A 25,493-nucleotide genomic window follows, 5' to 3' on the forward strand; every position below is an offset into this window, starting at 1 on the left:
CTTTTTAAAGAAATCCTTTATGATAGTGTTCAGCTTATAATAAAAATATTACATTTTAAACAAAGGCCGTTTGACAATCAATATAAAGAGGTTTTTTCTTAAAATACATTTCTGCTTATTTTTCTGGCTTCTCGGCTGTTTCGTCATGACGTGTCAGCAGCCTTATTATTCTAATTTTACAACAATTCTAACATCTAATCGGACTCCTGCATTTCACTGAACAAAACAAATAAAAATGGTAATAAATAAAATAATATAAACAAGTAGAATCTTACAGGCCTTACGGCACAAGCAGGAGATTTATCGTCACGCGGGCCGCTCATGCGCAACGCGACTATTAATCTACAAACGTTTAATCAGACGCTTATCTTTTATTTAACAATTTCAAATAACTGAGATGAATTAGAAATGTCAGCCTTTTATGCTCAAAGTTCTGTACTTATTTTATCCATTTATTATTATTATTATTATTATTTTATATATAGCCTATATTTAATTTATTATTGCACGCGGTCGGGCCTGTTCTGTTTCCGGTCAGGTGAGAAATCGTTGCGGTCTGTTTTTAAACGTTCAGACGTCTTCAATATTAAGCCTATGTGATGTTTTCTAATTAAAACTAATAGCAGACTTTGTATTGTTTGAGTTATTTTATGATCGTGACTTTATCTATATAAATATCATGTTTTTAAAGTTTTTTTAGACAGATAAATCTAAGCTCGATGTTTTCCTTGATTAAATATTAGCCTATTGAAAACATCATAATGTAGTTTATATTTTAATTTATTTTATTAGCTTCATTATTATCATGGCCTTAGAGCTGTTTTTTTCTGTTTGTATTTGTCTATTTGTGTGTGTGTGTGTGTGTGTGTGTGTGTGTGTGTGTGTGTGTGTGTGTGTGTGTGTGTGAGAGAGAGAGAGAGAGCGTATGTGTACTGTTCAGTATACAGTAAATGAATGAAGTCAGAGGCTTCTGTCCCTCATCACCTCCTGACTCCACCTCCTCCACCCTCCTCACACAGGCATGCACAGGCTGAGAGGGAAAAGAGGGCTACTCCTTCTCACTCCTCCACTTCTATTTCTCCATTCACAGACAGCCCTCTGAGCAGAGACCCGTCTCCTCTTTTGAATGGACTCCATCTGAGCCAGAACACAGCTTTATTGCTGCAGATGGAAACTGATGACCGCCACTGATCTCATCTTGTGCCTGCTGCTGATAAAAACTGCAGACTTTAATGCTTTGCCATGAACTTTTGCCGGACTTGAGGAACGTCCAGTGTGGCTGATTTAAAGACTTCTGAAGGAGGAGAAGCACCCCTGGCACTGAGAGAAAGACTGTTCTCAGGGATTTAGAAGGTGGAGGTGTTTTTGGGTCTTCAGGCAGGAACAAGGACACAGATCAAATTTAAAAATTGCCTCCATTTATTCTAGTTATCTCCCCTGGACCACAATGGGTTCAGATGTGCGTGACCTGAACTCCCTGCTGCCCCCGGTCCCAGCGGGCCCCAGCCCCGGCTGCCCAGCCCTGCCCGTCAGCACGGCCCCTCAGTGGGCTCCTGTCCTGGACTTCCACACTGCTGCCTCCCCTTACTCCTCCCTGGCTGCCCCCCACACCTCCCTGGGGGCTCACTCCTTCATCAAACAAGAACCCAGCTGGGGGGCCACTGGTGACCCCCACCACCATGAAACAGACCCCCACTGCGGCCTCAGTGCCTTTACAGTGCACTTCTCAGGGCAGTTCACAGGGACCGGGGCCTGTAGGTATGGGGCATTCGGGGCACCCCCTCCTCCGACAGCGGCCCCCAGCCAGCCGCCAGCCGTGGCCGCCCCACACCACCACCAGCCCCCCAGCAGGATGTTCAGCAACCCATCATACCTGCCCAACTGCATGGACACACAGCCGGCTGTTCGCAACCAGACAGGTATGGTGGAGGATGACAGGTGTGTGTGTGAGAGTGTGTGTCCAGTGTTCACTGCTGTTCCCAGACACATTTTTCCTTCATCTAGTTAATTTTATCCCAACAAATTCTCACCATTAGAAATGATTCAACTTAATTTAAATTGGATAATGTGTTGCATGCTGCCTCAGTGTCTTTATTCACCCTATTAAATGTTTGCAGAGCAGAAAGACTAAAAAAATGTCTTTTTTCTCTTTTAGAGACGGCGGTGTTGATCAAAGCACCGCTGAGCCTAATGTTTAATCCTAATGAACGTGTGTTTATAGTGAAACAATGTTGGTGCAAATGGTGCGTTAAAGGCTTGTTTCAACCCTGAATAAAAGAGTTGCAGCTGTTTTGGTGTCTCAAACTCTTTTTGCATTTTATAGTGTAAACAGAATTATTCTTTTTTGTGGCCATTTAACTTGTCAATCTCCAAACTAATCTACAAGGATAAATTTGCATAGTAAATGTATGTGAGCTGCTAGATAAAAATCCTTAAAATTACACCTTTAAAACTTTGTATGAGATGTTTTTGGAAAACTTGCTTCTGTTTGAACAGCAGTATTTTTGGTAGCTGCAATAAATCAACAATGTCAACAATATTTCAATACTTATAGAAATATACAATTTCAAAAAAATGTTTTTGTCTATTAAGATTAGGCTATATATTATATTTCAGGCGTTGATGGTTTTCTGGAAAAGTTTTTTTTTCTCAGCCTCTGAATAAACTATAAATATTAAATAAAATACATTTAGGGTATTGAGTTGTAAATCACTGACTTTGCCTTCATGCTTATTGTTATAATTTTCTTAAATTACTATAGTTTGTGTGTCTTAAAACTCTTAATACGATGTGAGCGTTGCTCACTACTCAAGGTAAATCTGATGCATGTGCTGTTCCAGGTTATAATGTCCTAATAAAAGAAACTTTTCAGTTATTTCTAATTAATCACATTTCACAATGGCTCCACATGTGTTTACAATAGCTATGGGTTTAGCTTGAAAAAGGACAAACTTGTTTGATTCAGATAAGAAGTACCTACTAAGAAAAGATTAAAATCATTAAACAAATTGGATTGATGTGTTTTTTGTGCTGAAGTATCAAACATCCCAAACCTCCCGCATATTTCTTCAGCTGTTGTCACTCCATCCCCGCTCTTTTCAGTGTAATTAATCTGTTAGTGATTACCCAGCAGATTAATTAGTAATAACATGCTTATCAAGCAGATAATTTAGGAATAACATTATTATCAAAGAGCTAAGTCGACCTCTAACCTGTTTTATCTGCTCCCTGCTGTGACTGGACGAGCACAGGAAAACAAACCAATAGCAGGACTTGGGTCGCACAGTAGAGCTGATAGCTCGGCAGGGTCGCGCTGGGACCATCGCATCCACATTTAGTCTCAACTGGAGCATTTATGTCACCTGGCTCAAGTTTTTGTAGGTGAAATTATAGTTTTACTTTGAATTTGAGGTTTAAAAATGTATTGTACCACAAATATAAAGGGGTATTCCACAGGGTATTTCCAGACTTTAGGTTTTCCAGTTGAATACAAATTGACCTCATTGCCCGTCACCTCAGTGCTGAACTTCAAGGAGGCAACAAAAGTATCAGAATACACACAGAATACACACACAGAGAAAAGTCAGGGGTGAGTGGAAGATAGATGGAGATGTTTAATGAGTTTTTTCTCCTCTCCCAACCCTCTCCGCTCACCCACTGACTTTGAGAGTAAAGTCAGTGAAAGTGCTGTGTTTTAATTAATGAAGCATGCATGTGATGGTGTGTGTGTGTGTGTGTGTTTGTCAGTGCATGTGAGTGATTTATGAAAGCTTGTTGTGCCCTTTAGGTCAGCTGAAGTCATGAGTCAGAGCTGGTCTTGGTGTCAGGCACATATCTCCTTTATGCCACAAAGTGTGTATGTGTGTGCATATTCCCTAGCTGCACCTTAAATCTGAATTCTTTATAAATGTATAATGTTAGACATAAGTTACATAATGCCGTCTTGGATTAGAAAGTATAGATTTAATATTTAATTTTTGGTAAGTTGCATGAACTTTATTTTAAACTAGAAATCAATTTCCCATTAATCTCTTCGCAAAATCACCAAACTTTTGTTGCTTTTACTTAAATTATTTCATGTAAGAAACTAAACCAAAAACTTCTGCACCAGTTTCTTGCAAACATATTTAACTGAATACAGTGTTATGGGAATAATGTGCAGAGTTCATTTGAAAGTAATCTTCCCACAGACTGGAGTGTATTCACTGTATCTTGTTTCTGTGTTGCAGGTTACAGTACGGTTGCATTCGATGGAGCCGGTAATTACGGTCACACTCCTACACACCACAGCTCGCAGTTCTCCAACCACTCCTTCAAACATGAAGACGCTTTAACCCAGCAGAACACAATGGGTACGTGAGCGTAGCAGCTTTGCATTGTTTCAGTCTCATGTACAGTCACTTTCTCACAATTCTGCTGACTTTTGTCTATCCAGACTAATCTAACATGATTTTGTTGTTTAACACCAAGTCTGTTTAAGTTTATTAAGTTTATGTTAAAAAATAATAATTAAAAAAAAGCAAAGTTAAATAAGGCTGGTGGGGTGGGGTGGGCGTGTGGGTTGTGGAAATTGAAAGTCCAAATTCAATAACAAAAAAAGCAACAACCAAAATCTCTGTAGGTTCTGTAGAAATGAAGCTACAAAAGTGGCCAGAAAGACCATTTTCTAACATCTATTAAAACAGCTTTATTTTGCAACTTTTAGCAATTCCAATTATTTTTTCAAAAAAATATGCAGCACATGACGGAGCGTTGGTGGACATTTTTTCAGCTTTTTTTTCCGTTTAAATAAGTTTGTGCTGAAAAATGACCATTATTTATTGCTTGGACCTGGACGTACTTTGCTTTGTTAGTTGTCTGTTTTAGGCTATAAACTGAAATAATTGTTGTAAATTAATTTATTTTTTAATTCCTTTATTTTTTATTGCTTCTATATTTAATGTTTTAGCTTCAGACTCAACAGAGTTTTAAGCTTTTAAGTAATACATCTGCACTGCAGTATATTTTAAGAGCAGTGCTATTTTTTAACAAATAACATTTATAACTAGGTTTAATTTAAGTTAACTATGTCTATTAATATGTTTCCATTTATGTACAATGGTTAATAAGGTCTCTTCCAGTGCCCATACAAATATGATCATCAATCATTGTCTTCAGCAGTGGACGTAGAATTTCGACTATTATTGCCCAAATGAGTCACGGAGGGATTTTTATTTATTTATTTATTTGTAAATTTACTGCATTTGTTCTTTTTAAAAAACAAAAACTAAAAACTAAATAGAACAAAATAAAATAATGTGTTCTTAAAATTTAAGGTTTGTTGGCTGATCATAAAATGATAAAAAGCATCCATTACTTCCATTACACAGATTTTATTTTAAAAAAAAGCCACAGAAATAAAAACAAATAAATAAAAAAAAACAAGTCCTAGCAATACATTAAAAACCGTTGCTCTAATAGTGCTAAACCTAAGATAAAAAAGTAACGGATTACATGTAGAACAATGGATTACATGCAGGACTGAAAGACTTTAACACATCCACCCATGATTACTGCTGATTGAAAAAAAAGAATAGAAAAAAAAAACATATCACTATATAAGATTAAACTTTTTAGTGGTTGTATTTAGCTTTTGCTTGTAGTTCTGCAGAAAAATACACAGAAGTCGATTCAGGTCGTAACCACCAGAGTTTCTCCCAATCAGAACAAATGTAGGTATTTAAGTGCACTCAGAGCCGCCGCAGTGCACAGCTGTGTGTATGGCTCTCGTCCAGGGGGTATCTTGTCCCTTATTCTGACATCTCTGCAGTGACCTTGCCTGTCAGAGGTATAAATAAGCCACATCCTGACTCTCAGACTCCCTCGTCTCCTCCTCTCGTCCCTCTTTTCATCCACCCACTGTTCTCTTTTATCCCTCGTCCGCTCATGTTGTTAGTAAATATTTAACTGTGGGTGTTTGGTGGAGCTGAAGCTGTAAATTTCAGCAAATTTTCCCTTTCTTTCTTTTCTTTTTTTAATAATAGGATTCAAGAGAATCAGAGAAGAAAGGCCAACATGAATGCTTTTTGTTTGCTTGTAAAAAAAAATAAAACAAGAATAAGTTGGCAAAAATCACATTTGTCTTTAGTCTTTTTGTTGCAAGCAGAGGTATTCCGTTATTTACCAAATCTGTGTGCATGTATCACAGGTGAGCAGCAGTATCCAGTTCCTCCTCCTGTTTATGGATGTCACACACCTTCAGACAGCTGCACAAGCAGCCAGGCCCTGCTGCTGAGGAACCCCTACAACAGGTAACACACAAACATTTTACAATCCTTGCACAATCATGTTGTAACAGATTCCCTCTAAAACCTATTTTTATTTCCAACAATCAAAAACAGAAACAATCGAAGCTGGAAGTGTTTCAGAAAGCACTGTCGATTGTTTCGGGTCAAACAGCAGTTATTCAACGAAAGGTTGCAGGATGCAGTTTTGAACAGGATGTTCACCTTCAGGACAGGTCCGACTGACGTTGTGGCTTCCTTTTTTGTTTTTATGCTACTTCCTTTGATAGCTTTCTGCTCAATCTCCCAGTCAAAGTGTACATGCTTGTTTCCAGTCTTGTGGTTGTTTGAAAATCTGTTCTGACTTTTTTTTAATGCAAAGACACCTAAGTCATGATGCCACTGAAGGAAGTCAAGAAACAGAGGCAGGAAGTTCTGATGGAGGGTGGGCTGAAAGATATTAAAAATGTTAGTCTGACACTGATAGAGCTTCAGAGGATTATTGTAATTTTTCACTATACTGTCTCACCACTGGTGTTTTCCTTACTGCTAAACATAGTATTTTCTTCAAGGTCAAAGGACGGCTTTGTGCCTAGTAATTATTTTCATTTAAGGCTTTTGTCTGGTACAAGATGTTCTGGCTGTGTCGGCAACATTTTCTTCATCTCAGACTTTTAGAATTAAAACACAATGGAGCAGTTTTTCATTATGTGTTTTGATTACTTGCAAGATGACCTTCAGTATTATTTATGATGTGAAACAATTTTAGTTTATTCAGCTATGAATTGAATATGTGTTCTATAGTAAAAAAAACCAAAAAAAAACATGATAACTGAAATAAAGCAAAAAAGCCTGCCCTGCGCCAGACGTCTCTTCAAGCTGACGTTTTCCAAAGCAGCCTGTGATTTGCTGCATTAGATAAATGACTGGAACACCACATTTCAGGGATTTTTCCACCCACCATGCTGCACTTTGCTGAGAGAAACCGCAGCTTTACTCTTGTCAAACTAACCGCTGATGGTTGACGGCTGACTCGTTGGCTGTGTTTGGGCCGTCTGCTCATGTACAATATAGTGTGGCAGTCATTTTCTAGGTTTTTTTTTAAATCTCAGCTGAAACTTTTCACTTGTAAACTCATTATGTGATATGTCAAAAGTCATGTACAGAAGCTGTACGCTTCATCGGCTGACGTGGACCAACACGCGTTATGGCCTGCAGCTAGCTACCGGTAACTAATGCCAACATTTGCAACCTGCTGTTGCGATTTTTTAACCTGCCGAGAATGCTTGGTGAGCAAAAATTACTCCTCAGACATCCCAACCTTTAAGTTACTTGACTCTTTTTCTGCCTGATATGCAAGATTTGATCAGATTTTACTGATATTAGTAAAATGTGCACCTGAAGCACATTCCAAACTGAGGTTTTAAGTGTAAATAGTTTAAATATTTGTGCATTAGATACAACAGCAATGACATTATGGCTCTAAAGACTATTTTTAATAGCATTTATATTTTTTATTTTATTGATAATAGTGCCTGTTGTAGTGCCTGTGGACACAAGATGGGAAGTATTACAGGTTCATGCAGATTTGTTTCAGAAAGTGGGGAGAAATGTTAATTACACATGTTAGTTGAAACAGCAAACTTCTGCTGTCCATTACTACAGACTTGACATGAATTCATCCTGCAGGCGTCTGTTCATGCAGCAGTGAATATTCTGCAAAAAATATGAATCACCTCTGTATTTAATTGCAAAGATCAGCCACTGCTGAGTGAGTGACGAAGAGTGAACAAAACAAAAATAAACTCTGATTTTCAAGTCATTTTCCAACACTTCATTAAAAAACAGTCAAAGAATTTAATAAATGTAAAACTGTAAAGTTCTTCTGTTCCTAAACAGCTACTGAGACCTGAAAAAAGTGAATCCATAGTGATCCATTTAATGTCAGCTTAAAGGTTGGACTTTAATATTTTAGAGGATTTAGGAAGATATTTCCAAAAACTGTTTGATATCATTTACTTCTTTTCTCTGGGTGCACTTTTTTTCATAACGTTATCTAATTAACAGAAAAATATGGTATTTTACATTTCTGGAAACCACAGATATGTGTGATGTCTTATTGGGCTTATCGTGGTTTATTAGTAGGTAGGCTGGGTCCAAGATTCATATCCAACTTCAGCTGGAGGCTGTTCTCTTCTCGTTTTACTATTCAGCCATAAGTAAGTCATGTTCCTGCTTTTGTGGGGTTTTTTTTCAGTCTGTTCTTATATTTTAATTGTTTTGCAAACACATTTAAAAGGGTATTAAATCCCTTTATAGGTATTTGTCACATTTCAGATTTTCAAAGATGTCAGATTTCTGGTTTTCAGAAGAATAAAATGGAAATTACTTTCATGACAATGACTCAGTTGGGTCAAGCTGGCTTCACAGAAGGACGTTAACACACTCGGAGATCTGCCATTCACTGAATGCAGATTTCAAATCTAGTCGTTCAAACTGTTTTAGTTCCTGTTTTTTACTTTCTTGCTAAAGGGAAAAAAATGAAAACAGACATGCTTTTTTTGTTAATTTTCTGTGTGAAAACTTGAAAGTAAACACAATACTAGAGCTAATGCAGCTAGATGGAGTTCAGCTAGTAGATCTTTCATGATTATATGCGCTTCTCCTATTCTGACCAAATTATATATATATATATATATATACATATATATATAATGATTAATAGTTTAAATTGTAATAGATTCACTAATACTGATCTTCTGAACTTTAATCCTGAACTTTTTCTAAAGGAACAGTCTAATGATACAGTGTTGATTTCTATTCCTTTATTGCACATTTACATTTACGCACACATTGTGTGATTGTTAGGATTAGCCACACCCCACCCTCACCTTTAATCCTTTCATATCCTACCAAAGTTTCCCAGACCGCAGCCAAATGTTTGCAAAAAATGCTGCTCAGTTTTTAAAAAGTGTCAGCAATATTTGCATTTTGCATTCCTTTAACGCGGCTACCACTTTGCTATAGAAACAAAGACGACAGATAATCTTTGGGTAAATATTCCTCTGTGATCATTTTAACTGTACAAACAGTGTCCACAGTTCAAACAGCCACACCCAGATGTAGAGTTGCAACAGAATCCTGTTATCTGCCATGACAATAAACCTCTTGTCGATGCTCCTAAAAAGATGTCTTAAATACAAGTTCCTCATATGTTAATGAGTGATATTTTAAAGAGGTGACTTTCTCAACACATACTCTCCCAACTGTTTGCTTGCTGTTCCTTTTTTAGATGAAACATTCCTCAGATGCCGCTGATCTAGTGTTTTCCATCTGTGTAACAACAGAAAGAATTCTCTTTAAATACCACAGCAGGGATGGATACTTAGTCTGTGTGCATGTCTGTGTGTGTGTGTGTGTGTGTGCATGTGTGTGTGTGTGTGTGTGTGGACTGTGCTGACTGTCAGCCTGAGGGTCGTCTTTGCCATAAACATAACTGATATCTCCACACACACTCTGCTGGGACGAGTTGAGTCAGTCATCTAATCTTGCAGCCTGGTACCATCAGGCCTGTATTTACTCTTCAGACCGTTAGCTTGGCCAACTGGAACAACGTGAAATGAAAACATGCAGAAGTCTTATAAATCGGCACCGAGAGAGAAAAAGAGAGGCACTCTGGTTTTTATCAAAACAAGAAAAAAACGAATATGCTTAAAAATCTGCTCCAAGCTCTATGTACTGATTTAAAAAAAAAAGCTAAATGTTGCTTAAGTTCTAGTTACAAATAACCAGAAATTTAAAAGAAAAAGTATTAGGCATTTTTGTAGGAGTACTTAGTAATACTTAATAAATACTCTGGAAGCTCTGGTAGTTTAGACCTATTGTGTGCAAATTCATAACACAAAAACTGAATACATGAACCATCCAAGCTTAGATATAAAAAAAAGGAGATGGACTGAGTATCAAAGATGAATGAAGCCACCATGATGATGCCAGCACCAAGGCACCATTTAGAAACATCCTGGTTGTTTTTTGGCTCTGAACATCTTTTATTTGTTAGTAAATTGTACTTAATTCACTAATAATTGGCATTTCAATAGTAGAAAATAACATGATGATAACATAGAAATAATATTAATAATAATAATGCAGAATTTTAACCCAAAACTTTAGCTAACATTTGTTTACTAGAGTAATTTAATTTAATTTTATTTAATTTTATTTTATTTTATTTTATTTTATTTTATTTTTATTTATTGTGGGAACTCATTTCTTTTGTTTGTTCTTAGGTTTACCAAAGTATAAAAGTTTTCTGACATGTTTAGACTAACAAAACGTTCTTGGAGAGATTAGATTCTTTATTGATTGTATAGACATTCTGCTGACCTCTACAATGCATCTAACCTCTAGAAAACATTATGACAAAGCTTTATGACTAAATTAACTGAATAAAACTGAATAAAATCATCATATGACTCTAGTGCTTTAGCAACAGCCATTATAATCCCAGTACACACGTCCAATTATTTGTGTGTTTACATGGAAGGGGAACTGTTATTTTCAGTAGATTTATTTATTTATTTATTTTTTATTTAAGAGTTGCTCTAACTTGTGACTAAGCCTTATAAGGGGTGGGGTGTGTGTGTGTGTGTGTGTGTGTAGTGGTGGTGGGGGGGCCCAGGTATGATGATTTAAATCTACAATCCTAAATAATGAAAATGTTTGAAATGTAACAATGCTGGTCTCTTAAACCTCTCAGCGTGTAAAAAGTGCAGCTTTTAGGGTATGTTCCGCTGCTGCATTACCATCCAGTTAACCTGAAGAGGATCATAGGTTAATTTGTTTAATGCCAGCTAGTTAAGTCATAGCAAAATTTACAGAAAAGAATTGCAAACAACAAAGAAAAATATCACCCATTGTCCATTTGTCATGAAGGGGCTAGTTGACTTTAGAGACCCCAAGTGGAAATTTGAGAAACTGTAGAGATTAGCGTTTCCTAGGTGGCTTTGTTTGGGGGGCGTTGCTGGTCTGCATGTTTTATGTAAACTCCTTCACAACACTGGAGCATTTCCTTCATCTTGTTCTTTTTTTTCAGCTTTGCTCGCCTTGTTTTTTAAGATACTGTAAAGTTGACTTAGCTTGGTTCACACTGAAATACAGACCTCCGACATAAATTCATGGTTCCCCGGACAATCAATCATGCTCCACTTGAGCCATCAAAAAGTTTCCAGCTGTGGTTTTGAGTTAAATGTCTCCACAGCAGTTTGGATGGACTGCCATGAAATGTGGTCCACTAATCCAAGCAGGTATTGTCATGAATTCCGATATTGCTGGCTTTTACACTGAAAAAAAAACAAAACCTGAATTTGTAAAAGGGCCTCTAGGTCCTATGAGCGAGTCCTGATAACTTAATAATCAATCACAGATTAGAATTTTTTTCAGTCGACCCACAAATACTTTAAGTTTCTTCTTAGTAAAAGGTGCTGAAATCTGCTCAGAAAAGCTACATAGATCTGATAGAACAACAGAAAATGCCATGTTTGAACAGAAACTGTCATGCTTTTTTCCCCCTGGATCTTTTTTAATGTGAGTTCCAACTCTCCTGATTCTTTCAATAACCACTTGCATAGTGGTAAAACAAGACTGAATCCCCTTTCTACCCTTTGGCCCTTCCCCTTAATTTTGCACCTTATCGTTAGGGAATGGGCTGTCTCTATACTCTTTTGGATGAAGGGGAAGGGGTAAGGGTGAGGGCCACTCAACCCTCCAAATGAAAACATCCCAGGACCACATTTCAAATGAAGGGGAATAAAAAAATTTCCCTACAGCTACATCTACAAACATAGCGACAGAAAGAAGGCAAAATGTATATTAAGCCTCAGTAAGGATGTAAAATTATTTTAAAACTGTGTTCCATCTTGTGGCCATTTATTTATGATCTCATTCATTATAGGGCTGTTGTCTAAATCGCTAGTGCTAACCACTAATCAATAACATTCATTAGCGTTAACATTAGCTGACGTCCCTAATGGTCGTCAGAATAGCCCTGCAAGTGTGTATCTAAACAATATAACATAACATAACATAGCATCTTTGTTTGCCATTCTGATGTCAAGGATACCAACTTGCGACGACTTATGATGACATATGACAGTAAAGTAGGGGTATCTCATTTCCTAGGGAAATGTTTTCACTCCTTCCCCCTTACCATTTCATTTAAAGGGGCAAGGGGTAGGGTGAAAGGGTGAAAAAGAGAAATGGGATTAGTCCTTAATGTCCTCTCAAAGCATGTTTATATACCAAGTAAATTGGTGCTGAATTTTGTGTTTCCTCTTTTGACATTTTTCCATATCTGTGCTCCCATTTGCCCACAAATAGCTTCTTTGTGCTATGTTATGTTTGATCCAGGACATAATGCATCTGCTTGCTGGTCTTATGGTAGCATGAAGGTGTGGATGAGCCACCTGTTTGTAGACGAACTCTTACAAAAAATATTTCATTTCCAGAAATTCCATAAAACTCACAGGACTTGTTCACTAGCTCACAATAGTGTTTGAAGCACTAATGTTCATAAAAACTTTCTTTTGGAGAGAAGACCTTGTGTGGTTGTTCTTATTAAGGTAATGAGAAGTGGGTGCAGGAAGACATTAATCTTTGTTGCACTCAGAACTTTTTGTTCAAGTGCTCACTGGTTTAAACTTGTTCTGCACAATGTTTTCATCACTGTACTTTTTTCTGTTGTTCTTCTTTCATTCTAGTTATGATACTAAAAGAGAAAAGTTACACCTCACTTTTCTGCTGCACTTCACCCTTTTTACAAAAATCTACATAGTTACGATTTACAAATATTTACATATGTGAAGTTGTGATTCATGTCAGGTGAAAAGCTGACCTACAGAAAACAGCAGTCTAGGGAGACATTACCATCTCACAATTTATAACCATGGATTGTGAAACTACAAAATTTTGAATAAGTAAACAAATGTGCATATGATATAATTTCTGGTGAACCTGGGCCCCAAATCCTGCATATATATTTTTCCACTTGCTTTATTTTCTTAATTTCCTTACTTTTTGGTTACATTTGGGTATAAAAACTACTTGTTTAGGTTTAGGAAAACATTATACTCATCTTAACCTAGCCGTTAAAGATGCAGAAATACACAGTTTTGCTTTCTTTATCTGGTGTGCAGAAAACATTCAGTAAAGCAGCCATCATTGTTCTTTTTTTATATGAGCAACGTATAGGACCACTTTTACAAAATACACAAAAAGCCAACCAAAACATTAAGCATTTTTTTTTATTTCCCTTAATTTCCTGCATTTATGTTATATAGCTTAACCCAAATTAATGAGTCATTGTGTAGAACCTGATTGGCTGTTAGAGCCACCTAATTTGACTCGGGTGTGTTGGTGCAGGGATACATGGAAAACCTGCTGGATTGCGGCCCTTGTAGGACCGAATTGGGTAGCCCTGGCTTAACCCCTTCTTTTTTTCTCTCTCATAACACTCACTGACTGCCTGCCAGCTCCCTCTCTGTTGTCTTCACATTTAGCTTCAGTTGCTAAAGCTCAGAGGCATCATTCTCCTCACTTCATGCTGGACTTTGTTTCTTTCTATCTGATTTTTCCATAGTTTATTTAAAAATCTTTTGAGCCTGTCTGGTGATATTTGCAGAAAATTTTTTTTTACTCGTAGCCACAATATAATATCCTCTTGTGACGTACAGTATTACTAACACAAGGGAACAAGATAATAAACCAGTGGCCAGTTGTCTATTAAGAACATTTTTATGAACAATTATTATTTAATTTGATCCTATTTTAATTTTGAGATGAATTATAGAATTGTAACTGAGATAACTGGGTTTACCTAGTATGAATAGTTTAACTACAAAACAACAAACTTAATGAGGTGCCCCGTCCTTAGAAGAACACCAGGTTCACCATTCAATAGTAGCTCCACAGTTCTGTTGTTTCTCAAACACTTCAAGTCCCACATAAAGCCTGCCTACAGTATGGTAGCCTTGAGTGGACATAGTACTCAAAAACCCAAAACATTTTTTTTTGTGTGTGTGTGTGTGTGTGTTTAAAGGGTTAATTAAGCTGTCAAAAAGTGCAAGTGGCACTGTGCTCCTGAAATCTGGTGACTTTGAGCAAGCTGTAACAGTTCTGTGTTTTTATCAATCTTACCACAAAAGAAAACTTGTTGAACTGGGCAATGAGCTTAGGACTGGTTTGTGGCACAAAACAGCAGAACATGGCACCATCGGAGTGAGAATGTCATATCTGTGTTGATTAGAAGCTCTACATATTCAGAGAAACTGTTTCTGTAGTTTGAAAAATGGATCTTTTCATGGATTTTCTTGGACAGGAATTTTCTTCTTTTTCTTTAACTGGGACAACAATGATTCAACAGTGTTTAATGTAAAGAAAATAAACTTTTTTTTCTCACGTGTGAATAAAAAGGTTCTTCTGGAAAGAAACTATGTCATAAAAAATCTGTTTTCAGGACAGAAAATTTAGACAGAGCACTTCCATAAAATAGATGTTGGTTGAATCAGAGATGGGCTCCATCAGTCAACAACAGAGAAGAAAAGTAGACAGTTGTTTGAAAAATGCCATGAATCAGTAAATCTTGTGCCTCCATTCCAGCAGTATTTCAACAGAAGTGCCTTTTGGCTGTGCTGGCTGCATGCCTTTGCTGCACTGTAAAATAATGGCTGTGTAATGAGCAGGGTACCAGGCACCACATCTACCCCGTCCACACTGCTGTGAGCCTGCAAATAATGTGTTAGTGGAACTGATATATAAGGAGGGCAAAGGCTATAAATCCAGTGAGTGAGTGTGTGATAATTGTGGAGTATGTTGTGTTTAAAGAAAGAGTTTTATGAGATGTTAATGTTCTTGGTGTGTGTGGAAAATTGTTCAATCTCAGCCCAACCAACGGTTCAGGTGAATGAGTTTTTATCCGTGCCTTCCACAGACAACAAAAACCAATGCACCTACACAAATGGATTCACACAAACACACACTCATCCCTGTCCTGCTAAATGCCAGTCCAGTGCACAGCTCATGAGCTTTTCTTCTATATTTTGTCTTTCCTCCACAGTGGTGAAAATTTATATCAAATGACCTCTCAGTTGGAGTGTGTGGCATGGAACCCTGTCAATACACTGGCATCCACCATAAAGAGGTAGGAATTCATCCATCGCTCTCTTTATAGCAGAAGGCAGTCAAGTTAGTGCCTAATGCAAAAGTAGGCAAAATGGTGAGTGGATTAGATAGAAGAGAGTGAACATTTTGAAAGAAAACAGCAAGCTGCATCTCTGCTGTGATGTAGAAGAGTGGTCATTGTGATTATACTACTGTGCAAATGTCTTGGGCCATTTATGGTCAAGAAGACAAAACATATGTGCAACATTTTTTTTTAAAAGTACAATTATAAATTCAAATACAGTAAATAAGAACATTATATTGGTCCAATTCTAAATAGTTATTTGATATGAATATCTTTGTTCTTCACCACAGTCTGAACTCGCTCTGAGATAAGCTTTCTTGTCAGTTTGTTAAATAGTCTTCAGGAATAGTTCTCCGGAGTTCTTCAATGACTTTCCAAAGCTCTTCTTTGATCCATTCTCTGTCCAGAAGATCCCACATGGCTTTGCTAATGTTGAGGTCCAGGCTCTGGGGAGGATTTATTCCTTCATCAGACCTGTTGTGAGTGATTTTTTTAGTGCAGTTTTTGTGTCATTTGGCATACCTCAGCCTTTTCTCTCTGTTTCCCCGTTCCTTTGAGCCAATTTCTAATGAGGTTTCAGCCAACAGTAGATGGATCAGTTGAAGGTCCAGATAATCTCTCAGGTTCTGTGTCAGGTCTTTGCTGGATTTGTTCCTGTTTCTTCAGGACACCACTTTCAGATCTTATTCATTTGCTGTAGATATTTTTTATTTCTCACACTTCTTTTACTGTGCAGCAACAGTATCTTCACTGTTGTTAACAGCCATATTGGACAATTGAACCCTGACAAGAAAAACACAAGTGATTTTTTTTTTTTTCCATCTGCTGTCATCATGTTTTACACAGCCACTGTTCACCTTACACTCTTATATAAATTGTTGTGGTGATGGAACTTGATGATGTTTCGAGAAAACTGTGACTACAGACTGTTATACCTCTCTTTATATACTGTCCAGTCATCAAGAGCAACTTATTGCCCTTTTTACATGCTTGTCTGAATTAAACCATGAGAAATATAAACAGAAATGTATTTGAAAGATTCCATGCTACCACTTTAATGAGCTTATACCCATTCTTATTGCTATGTTACAGTGTTTATAAAGCGCTTTAAAATGTTCTTAACTTCTCAGATCCCATAGCTGCCCGTTGTTTAGCTCTAGTAGTGTTAAATTTTATTAATTTCTTTCACGACTCCTCAGTTCTCATGTCTTGCAGAAACTCATTAGGAAATACCTACATAATGACTGAAGTATCAACATCCACTGTTTAGTATTCAGCATGTACTGAACTGTGTGTCACTGTGACCTGCGTAGCTGCATGCTGGTCAGCGTCTGTGTCGGCTCACAAATACCTTTCTTCTCCAAGCCAACAGGCATTCATCATAGTTAACAAATGAGGTGTGTGTTTTGTGTGTGTCTGAAAGAGATGCGTACGCATGAAGGGCACAGAAAAGAAAAATGCCTGCTTTTTTAAACCGTTGCATTCAAAAACTTAGTTTTTCATGTGTTTTAACAGTGAAAATTGTATTTTCTTGCACAAAAGTATTTGTCAGAGATGGCTGATTTGTGATGGTTTCACCTCTGTTTGTGATGTAGTTTTAGTTATCTCTGCACTTACTGTTGTCAGTGATGGGCAGCAGGAGAGGGGAGGGGAAGGGAGGTGTAAGGGAGTATTAAGGATGGGGAGGAAGAGAACGGAGAGCAACAAGAGGAGGCAGTCAGTAGAGATAAGGCGGGACAGCCCAAGGAGAAGGACATGAGGAAGAGGAAGTGAAAGGGAGTTGAGCTTCGACAGGAGGGTACAGGTCCATTCCCAGGGTTTAAAATAAAAACTTAAATGGTGAAGCACACATCACGCTTCTGCTCATGTGGTAATGCATGAGGGATCATGTTCCCTAAAACATAAAACTACATAAACATTTTAAATGTGATTTAATAAATTATTTCAATGAAAACTTCTCACTTATGCATCAAAAAAGTATCTGCAGTGAGAAATCTGGAATTTTCCAAGTGCAGGGCCATATAAGGACCATATTTAAAAAGAGGGGGCAAATATGTCCATCGTCCATGCACAATTCTTTTCTCAGGTTGATGCCAGTCATTGTTTACTGCTGGCTGCAGCTTTGAACCAAGATCTATTTTTTAACATTATCTCCAATTTTTTTCTTTGTTCCAGCATTTTATGTAGAACCTGTGAACCTGGAAATTCTGACTTCCAAGTCCAATTATATTATCATATTATCATCCTGCTTTGTAGTCCATACAGCTGCATTAATCTTTCATCACAAATACCAGTTTATCACTTGGAAATACACATGTACCCTTCAGGATTTTTCCCTTTACTGTCTTACTTCTTACGAGATACAAACACAGCATCATTGTAACTGTAAAAAGTAGTTAATAACTGTTTCTCATTAAAAAGAGTAAAACAACTTTTGATAATACTGGGGCTCTTCAGGGACCAATCCCATTTCATTAAGGACCAGTTCTTCTCTTGCCATGAATCAGCCCATGAGTGTCTGCCATGTTTAGAGGCATATTAAGCATGTGCATGTGAAGCTGAACTTAAAATTATTCAACAATACAGTTTGATCACTTTAAGCAAGTTCCTTATACAATCTCTACAACATCAGCAGACTTGTCACCATGGTAACCATGAAAATGGAGGAAAAGCTAACTGCAGACGAGACCCACATCTGAAGGTAATATCCTGAACCTGTGAATATTGTGATGTGGTCTTTGTGAGGCCAAACCACAATCTTCTTCCTAAACCCAACCAAATAATTTGGATGTCAAAACCCAAATAAAGAAACAGCAAATGAAAAAAGTAAAGGTGGCTGTGCTCAAATTTCTCCATGAAAGACTGATGTCCAGCTTACATTATGCTCCCTACAATATTGTTTTGTTTTGGAGAAGACTGCCTATTCTGACTTATTTACCAGTCAGCACATGAAAGCATGGCCAAAATTATGTTGGATGCCAAATGTTAGACAAAAATGACCTGACAAGCAAAACCAAACATTGTGCTGTTTAGTTATTCATTTATTTATTTTAACCTCATGTGATTTCTACACTTATGTCATCATGCAGATGCAGATTTAGGCCTTATTAAGCAGCTGAAGGTAATTTTTGTGGTGTGTTTGTGTGCTTTTTTTCCTTTAGACCATACACTGGTGACATAGCAGGGGAGTCTACTATTGCTAGTTTTTGAATGTTGTTTTTGTTTATAGGAGCCTTTAAAGGATCTTTGCATCACAGTGTTGAACTTCATCTCTGTTATGTCTGTGGCTCTGATGAGGACTAATGAAACTTAGTATATTTTATGTTAGTTGACAACATTTTTATCAGGCAAATCCTTAAGGACCTTTCTTAATGTGCAAACAAAAATGTATACATGTTAAAATTTGCCTTTTGAATGCTTAAACAGACAACCATAATAATGTTTTTTTTTGTTGTTGTAAAACTATTGTTCCTTTAAATGCACTGTTGTTTCCTGCTGAATTAATTGCATTAGCTGTGTTTTTGACTGTATACTGTATACTACACATTAAGATTTTGTATTTTTGCCACAAATGGCCACAGTCACCACATCTCTCCAGAAGTTGTCTGATGAAAGCAGTTGAAGGAGTCAGTGACTAAACTCTCCCATTATGTATATTAACCAATGTGACTTATTTGAAATAATAAGACGAATGAATGGATGTACATACCTAAAGAAGCACTGTCTGTGGGAAAATCAGTGCAGACAAAGAGCACCTTATGAACGCTCGCTATATCCTGCTAATATCCACTGCTGAAGCACAGGATGCAAAAATCCTCCTCCCATCCTCCTACTTGTGTTAGACAGACTGAAATATAACACATTTCATAGACAAAAGCTTTCTGTTTCTCGGTGTTATCATAAGAAGATATGAAAGGAAACAGCAGCAGCTGCCTCACACAGAGCAGGTTTTGTTCTTCAGGTCAGGATGAAATGTATAATTTAAAATGTTTCTGTTGCTGTAAGTAATAAAAAAGACTATTTGATTAATTTTGTTATCAAAAGAAAGTGTTATTTAAAAAATATGATACTTTATAGTTATAGCATCTATGGTGTAGTTATAGATATAGTTTATCTCTGGATATGGTAGTGTTTCTTAAAAGTATTATTAGCTATGTTGAACTTTTTTTTTAGTGTTTAATTTTGGATATTAGGAACTAGCAAAAAATAAATTATAACAAATGATTTATAATATTGCTTATACTTCTGACTATTTTTAAATGCAAATTTCATTTAGTGTTTTTAGCCAAAACTGGATTTAAATGCATTAGAACATAGAGCTGTAAAATATAGAGTACATTCATTGTACATGTAACTTTTAGTCTTTCACAAAACTATGTACTTGGCAGGCTGTTGTGTCTCTCTCAGGAAAGGATTTATGATTGCTTAAATCAAAAAATGATTCATTTTTAAGGTCGATCGACATCTCTAATCCAGAATTTTTTAAATTCATCATTGGTGGAGATTTGCAGCATCACTCTGCTTTTTCTGCTTTTCTATCAAAATTATGCGCAATGTGCATTTTCCATAAAACTATATGGCAAAAAGAGATCAATCTGGCCTCTTTCACATTCAGTCATCCCACAATTCCTTGCACTGAGCATAGGGTCTTCAGTTCTGATGTTACTCTGACTTACAGACAACAGTCTCAGTCCTGTTAAGGCTGGAGAACAACTGCTGCCTCTGTGAAACGGTACTTGACACTAAATACTAATGCTGACAGGATAAGCTGGTCACTAAGACCACGTTTGTCTTAATGACCATGTCAATATTTGCAGATATGTTTATAATTTTTAATGTTCGTGTTGATAGTGTGCAAGCATGCCAACATTTAGAATAGAATAGAATAGAAATACTTTATTAATCCCTTCAGAGAACCCTCAGGGAAATTTGGGATTTTGCTATTAAGAATGGTGTCAAAATTACACTTCACTATTTAATCCATACCTACAGTACTACTTAGGGTTAATTATGTCCAAGACACGGCACTCATCATCATCATTATTTAAAAACACTACTTTGGTCATTTTATCTGGAAGACAAAAAATGTGACTGACAATTTCCCCACAATTCAAAGCACTTTTATGATATCCTAAGTATATTTCTACTTTTTTTTTCAACAAATAAATAAGTGCTTCCTTGCTCAATTCATTTGTGTTGCATCTTTTAAAATTATGCACATTATTTTTGTGGCACAGTAGCACTTGTTAAAATACAAATTGATAAATCTATGATTTTACACAATACTTCAGGCTCTTAATTATTCAAGCAATACTTATTTTTAATTGATCTTATTACGGAACGTCTGAAATATCTTAAAAGTGTAATGGTTGTTTAAATTGTTATAGAAGGTTTTGGTGCTGTTTTGGGATATTGTCAGAACAATATATAGTTTAAATAAAGTTTGATAATACATTAGGAAAGCACTGTAACATGGCAAGTTCACAATGCAGACTGTTATATAGTGAGAAGTTACAATAACTGTTCAAGGTTAAATCCTAGATATTTTGATTAAAACCACATTTATGTGAATCTGTGTCAGCTACTGCAGAGTTAAAATCAATATTTCTATCCCAAACGGTGTTATCAATTTAGTAAAGTTTGAAATTTAAGAGGGTGTGGTGAATGGAGAAAAAGACAGAAAAAACACACACACAGTCTCCAAAACACATGACGCTGGTCTCTGATATCCATTCGAAAAGGATGACTTTATCCTCCCTGTATATCAGTCTGCTGATTTTGTAGTGAGGTATATTGGTGCAGAAGGTTAAAGTGCAGCTTCTACACATAAATATTTTACTCAAAACATTCACGTAAGCAGTAGCACCACAGAAAAAAAAAACAGATTTACAGTACTCTGGAAAAACAAAAACCATACATCACTGAGTTACATCTCAACAGTCTGTAATTTGCATTATAGTCTCAATGTGAGAAGGTGAACATGTTTGAATAATTTTGCCTTCCTGACATGATCAAAGCACACATTATGCTCAGTAAAACAGTGTTTTAATGTTTTATACTGTATGTCTGCAAAAGTGTTGGACTGCTTGGAATTATTGACTAGATAGATGCTCTTGGTTTTGTCTGCTTTATGTTTGCTTTATCCTACAGTTGTCTTCATAGATGTTTTTTGGGAAGCTTTTATGACTTTTACAGCTGAGAACATCCTCCATTTATGCCATTTTTCAAGCTGAAATTAATAAATTGGATAGTTTTCTACTCTTACAGCTAATATAGTTTGAGATGTCTGTTGATTTAGCTGAAATTATTTCTGTTCTCTCTTTCTGTCTTGGCAGCCATGCAGCAGGCTATGACAGTGACCCCAACACCCCGATGGTGTACAGCTGCAGCACGCAGTATCGCATTCACACACATGGAGTCTTCAGGGGTATTCAGGTGGGACTCACACTTCTGCTGCACACTTTATATATCGCCCACAGGTCATCGTCCGGTCATGCAGATCTTCTGTCTGCACACATTTATTCTGCACCTTCTTTGCCGTCCATGTTTAGTATCACGCATTTCGCTGACGGTTCTGAAAACTTTGCAACAAACAGGAGGGAAAGGACACGACAGAGACAGAAAGGAATATTGTTTTTTAATGGGTGGACTCAAGGAGATGAGAGCCTAATGCAATGAACAGGCAATGTAAGGAGGAAATGCTGATATGTAGCAGAGCACAGATTTACAAACTCATACACAAGAGTACCTTCACATGCACACACACACAAACGTGCACATACACGGCTTTTGAGGTCAGGGGAATTCTTTTTTTTTCTTTTTTTTCCATAAATCCATTAGCAGTGGAGAAACACACACACACTACATAATGATACACTTTCCATACGAGGATCCACATGTTAATAAATCATTAGATTTTAATTATTGTCTGTCAGCAGCTCTAAAGGACATGGAACAGGAGATTCTCCAGACCTGCTCTTACTCCACAGTGGAGATCCTTCTTTCTGGAGCCTGTTTCAGTAGTCACCCTGCTCTTTTTCTTTCTTTGAGCTCTGGCTCAGGACAAAAGAATAAACAATACCTCACTCTTATGCCTCTTAAAGCATAATTTAAGAGCTGCTAAAATGTGAAGTAACAGATTGAGTAAGACTTTTCTTTATATTTATTACACAGATTACACTAATTTACAGCCACTGCCAAAGATAATTCAGATAGCAGCCATGGAATTTCATTCTTCATTAATACTTCTTTCTCAGGAAAGTTATTGAAAACTGAATCCTGTGATCAAGCGTTGCACTGAAGTTTATCATTTTGCCCCATGTGAAATCACAGTTTAATTGACAGGAAATTAACTTAACTAGGAAAATCTCAATGAACGTAGGATTTTTTTTTTACTGCCAGTGCAGCCTTCACCACCAATTAAACTTTTCTTTAAATCCAGTTTACACCAAGATGGTTTATGGAAAAATCCATATGGAAGATTTTTTAAGTTTAGTCTTTTTGTCAGAAAGAAAGGTCAAATCAGGAGAATCCCTGATTTTACCCACTTTGTGTAGTTTCTCTTGCTACATGCTGTTAACACCACTCCTGCAACAAAATGCTCATCATCAAACGGTACACAAATGATAAGATGACAACAATGGTGTCTTAAAAAAACACTGCTTTGTTTGTCTTGTTTATTCTTCACACCGTCTTCCACTTTCCACTGTTAAATACCGTAAACAGATACTGCCTCACTCTGGAATTCTGTCCACAGAATGGATGCTACGTCCTAGCTAATAGGTGGATGTGATCTTTGCATTGTGTTTCGAATGCTGTGTTTGTTTTAAGACCCGTTAATGCCCCACTTCTGAACTCTGGTAGATTTTCAAACTGCAGTGACCCCTAACCATGACTAATTCAGCATCCATTGTGAACCCTGTCTCTTCTCTGAGCTCTCCAGCTAGTAAAAGTCAGCCCAATGTTGATGCTTGTCTAATCTCTTACTTTATCTCTTTCCTTCTCTCTTTCTTTTCTTTCCTGTCTTCCTCTGATAATGGCCTCTTGTGTTTCCTTGCTAAATCACATATGATACACATTCAAAACAGCCAGTTGCTGGTATGTGACGTGGTGCTGTAGAGCCAAATACGGGTGTAAAATGCACTTTCTCAGCCTCAGCACGCTGCAAAACAAGTCTGAAACATATATTTTATGGGTCAGAAAGTTGCATAGTAATACTTTAACTCTTTAAAGCCTGACCCAAGAAAAAAATGGAGAGAAAAGTCTTTTAACAAAATGTAAATAAATAAATAAACAAATAAATATTTTTTGTATTTTTATCATTTATTACGTGTGATATGTCAAAATAATTGTAGTGCCTTATTGTATTATTATTGTTTCCACCAGGGGGCAGAAGACATGTATCAAATTGTGTAAAATTGGGGTTTAAGCCAAGTTATTACCACAGAATGATGCAAAAGGTCTCAGAAACTGTATACATTTAATAAGATTATAGGGTCAAATTAACTAAAAAGGTTTCATTTCTAGCTTCTTAACACTAGTTAGCTGCAGTAGCAATTTATCAAGATAAGTTAATGAAGATGGCAAAATGTAATTAGCTTTTCGGAAGTTTTTACAATAACTTGATATTTATTTATTTATTATTCTTTTATTTATTCATTTTCTTGTAGATGGAAATACCTTTTAAAATACACAAAATACTCTCATACTGGTCAAATGACCTATTGTCTTTGCCTCTGTAAGACGATCAAAGAATGATAATAATTCTTAAAGACCTCTCTCCTCACATGAAGCCTAAGCCACAGGCTTTGTTTGTGTAATTTTTTCTAGCTTTCAACTTCCTCTAAAGAAATCATGCAGCTGATAGTACATGTTTTATGGGTTTCTGCTGTTCAGTACATATTTTTTTCTATCAGCAGCAGACCTGCCTTTTTCTTTTCTTTTTTTAAAGATTATTATCAGGTTTATGAGTTGCAGTTTGCTGGTTATCTCTGGATTGTTTTTGTTTTATTTTATTCTTGTTTTTCGAATAGGATATCCTTTGGATGACATAAAAAGAAAGACTTTGATGAGATGCAGGTCATACCTGAGGACCTGGCTCAACAAGTACCATAACACAAAGATAAAAACATAGTATTTATAAAAAGCGGCATTTTAATACTTTTTCCTCCCATGCCTGAGTTTTGCCTTAGCGACCGCCGAAACTGTGCTCCACTTAGCCCGCTGATACCCATCAGCTGCCTCTGGAGTCCCACAGGCCAAAAAGGCCCGATAGGACTCCTTCAGCTTGACGGCATCCCTTACTGCTGGTGTCCACCGACGAGTTCGGGGGTTACTGCCACGACAGGCACCGACGACCTTACGGCCACAGCTGCATCTGGCCGCCTTCACAATAGAGACACGGAACACAGCCCACTCGGACTCAACGTCCCCCGCCTCACCCTGGACATATTTGAAGCTCTACCGGAGATGGGAGTTGAAACTCTTTCTGATAGGGGACTCTGCCAGACATTCCCATCAGACCCTTACAACACGCTTGGGTCTGCCAGGCCTGACCGGCATCCTCCACCACCACCTGAGCCAACTCACCACCAGGTGGTGATCAGTTGACTGCTCCACCCCTCCCTTCACCCGACTGTCCAGAACATGCGGCCGCAAGTCAGACGATACGACTACAAAGTCGATCATTGAACTGTGGCCTAGAGTGCCCTGGTGCCAAGTACACATGTGGGCACTCTTATGCCTGAACAAGGTGTTCATTATGGACAGTCCATGACAAGCACAGTAGTCCAGCAACAAAACACCACTCGGATTAAGATCAGGGGGACCATTCCTTCCAGTCACGCCCCTCCAGGTCTCGCTGTCATTGCCCACGTGAGCATTGAAGACCCCAGCAGAACGAGGGACTCCCCGGAAGGAGTGCTTTCCAACACCCCCTCCAAGGACTCCAAAACGGGTGGGTACTCTGAATTGCCTTTTGGTGCATAAAC

The 25,493-nt window shown here is 37.3% G+C and overlaps 1 protein-coding gene across 4 annotated transcripts in view; it reads left to right on the plus strand.

Moving 5' to 3' along the window:
- The first annotated feature begins 1,063 nt into the window (after positions 1-1,063).
- wt1a (WT1 transcription factor a) overlaps positions 1,064-25,493 on the plus strand; it is a 30,046-nt gene continuing 5,616 nt past the window's right edge. For 2 of the 4 annotated variants that reach the window (XM_041997779.1, XM_041997780.1), the window contains exons 1-5: positions 1,064-1,919; positions 4,230-4,352; positions 6,188-6,290; positions 15,376-15,459; positions 21,840-21,939. In XM_041997779.1, the coding sequence (XP_041853713.1) occupies positions 1,448-1,919; positions 4,230-4,352; positions 6,188-6,290; positions 15,376-15,459; positions 21,840-21,939 (882 nt within the window). In that variant the 5' untranslated portion in view covers positions 1,064-1,447. The remainder of the gene's footprint in view (positions 1,920-4,229; positions 4,353-6,187; positions 6,291-15,375; positions 15,460-21,839; positions 21,940-25,493) is intronic. The other 2 variants (XM_041997781.1, XM_041997782.1) reach the window with 1 other exon arrangement.

Source organism: Melanotaenia boesemani, chromosome 10 (genome assembly GCF_017639745.1).
Source record: "Melanotaenia boesemani isolate fMelBoe1 chromosome 10, fMelBoe1.pri, whole genome shotgun sequence".
NCBI lineage: Eukaryota > Metazoa > Chordata > Actinopteri > Atheriniformes > Melanotaeniidae > Melanotaenia > Melanotaenia boesemani.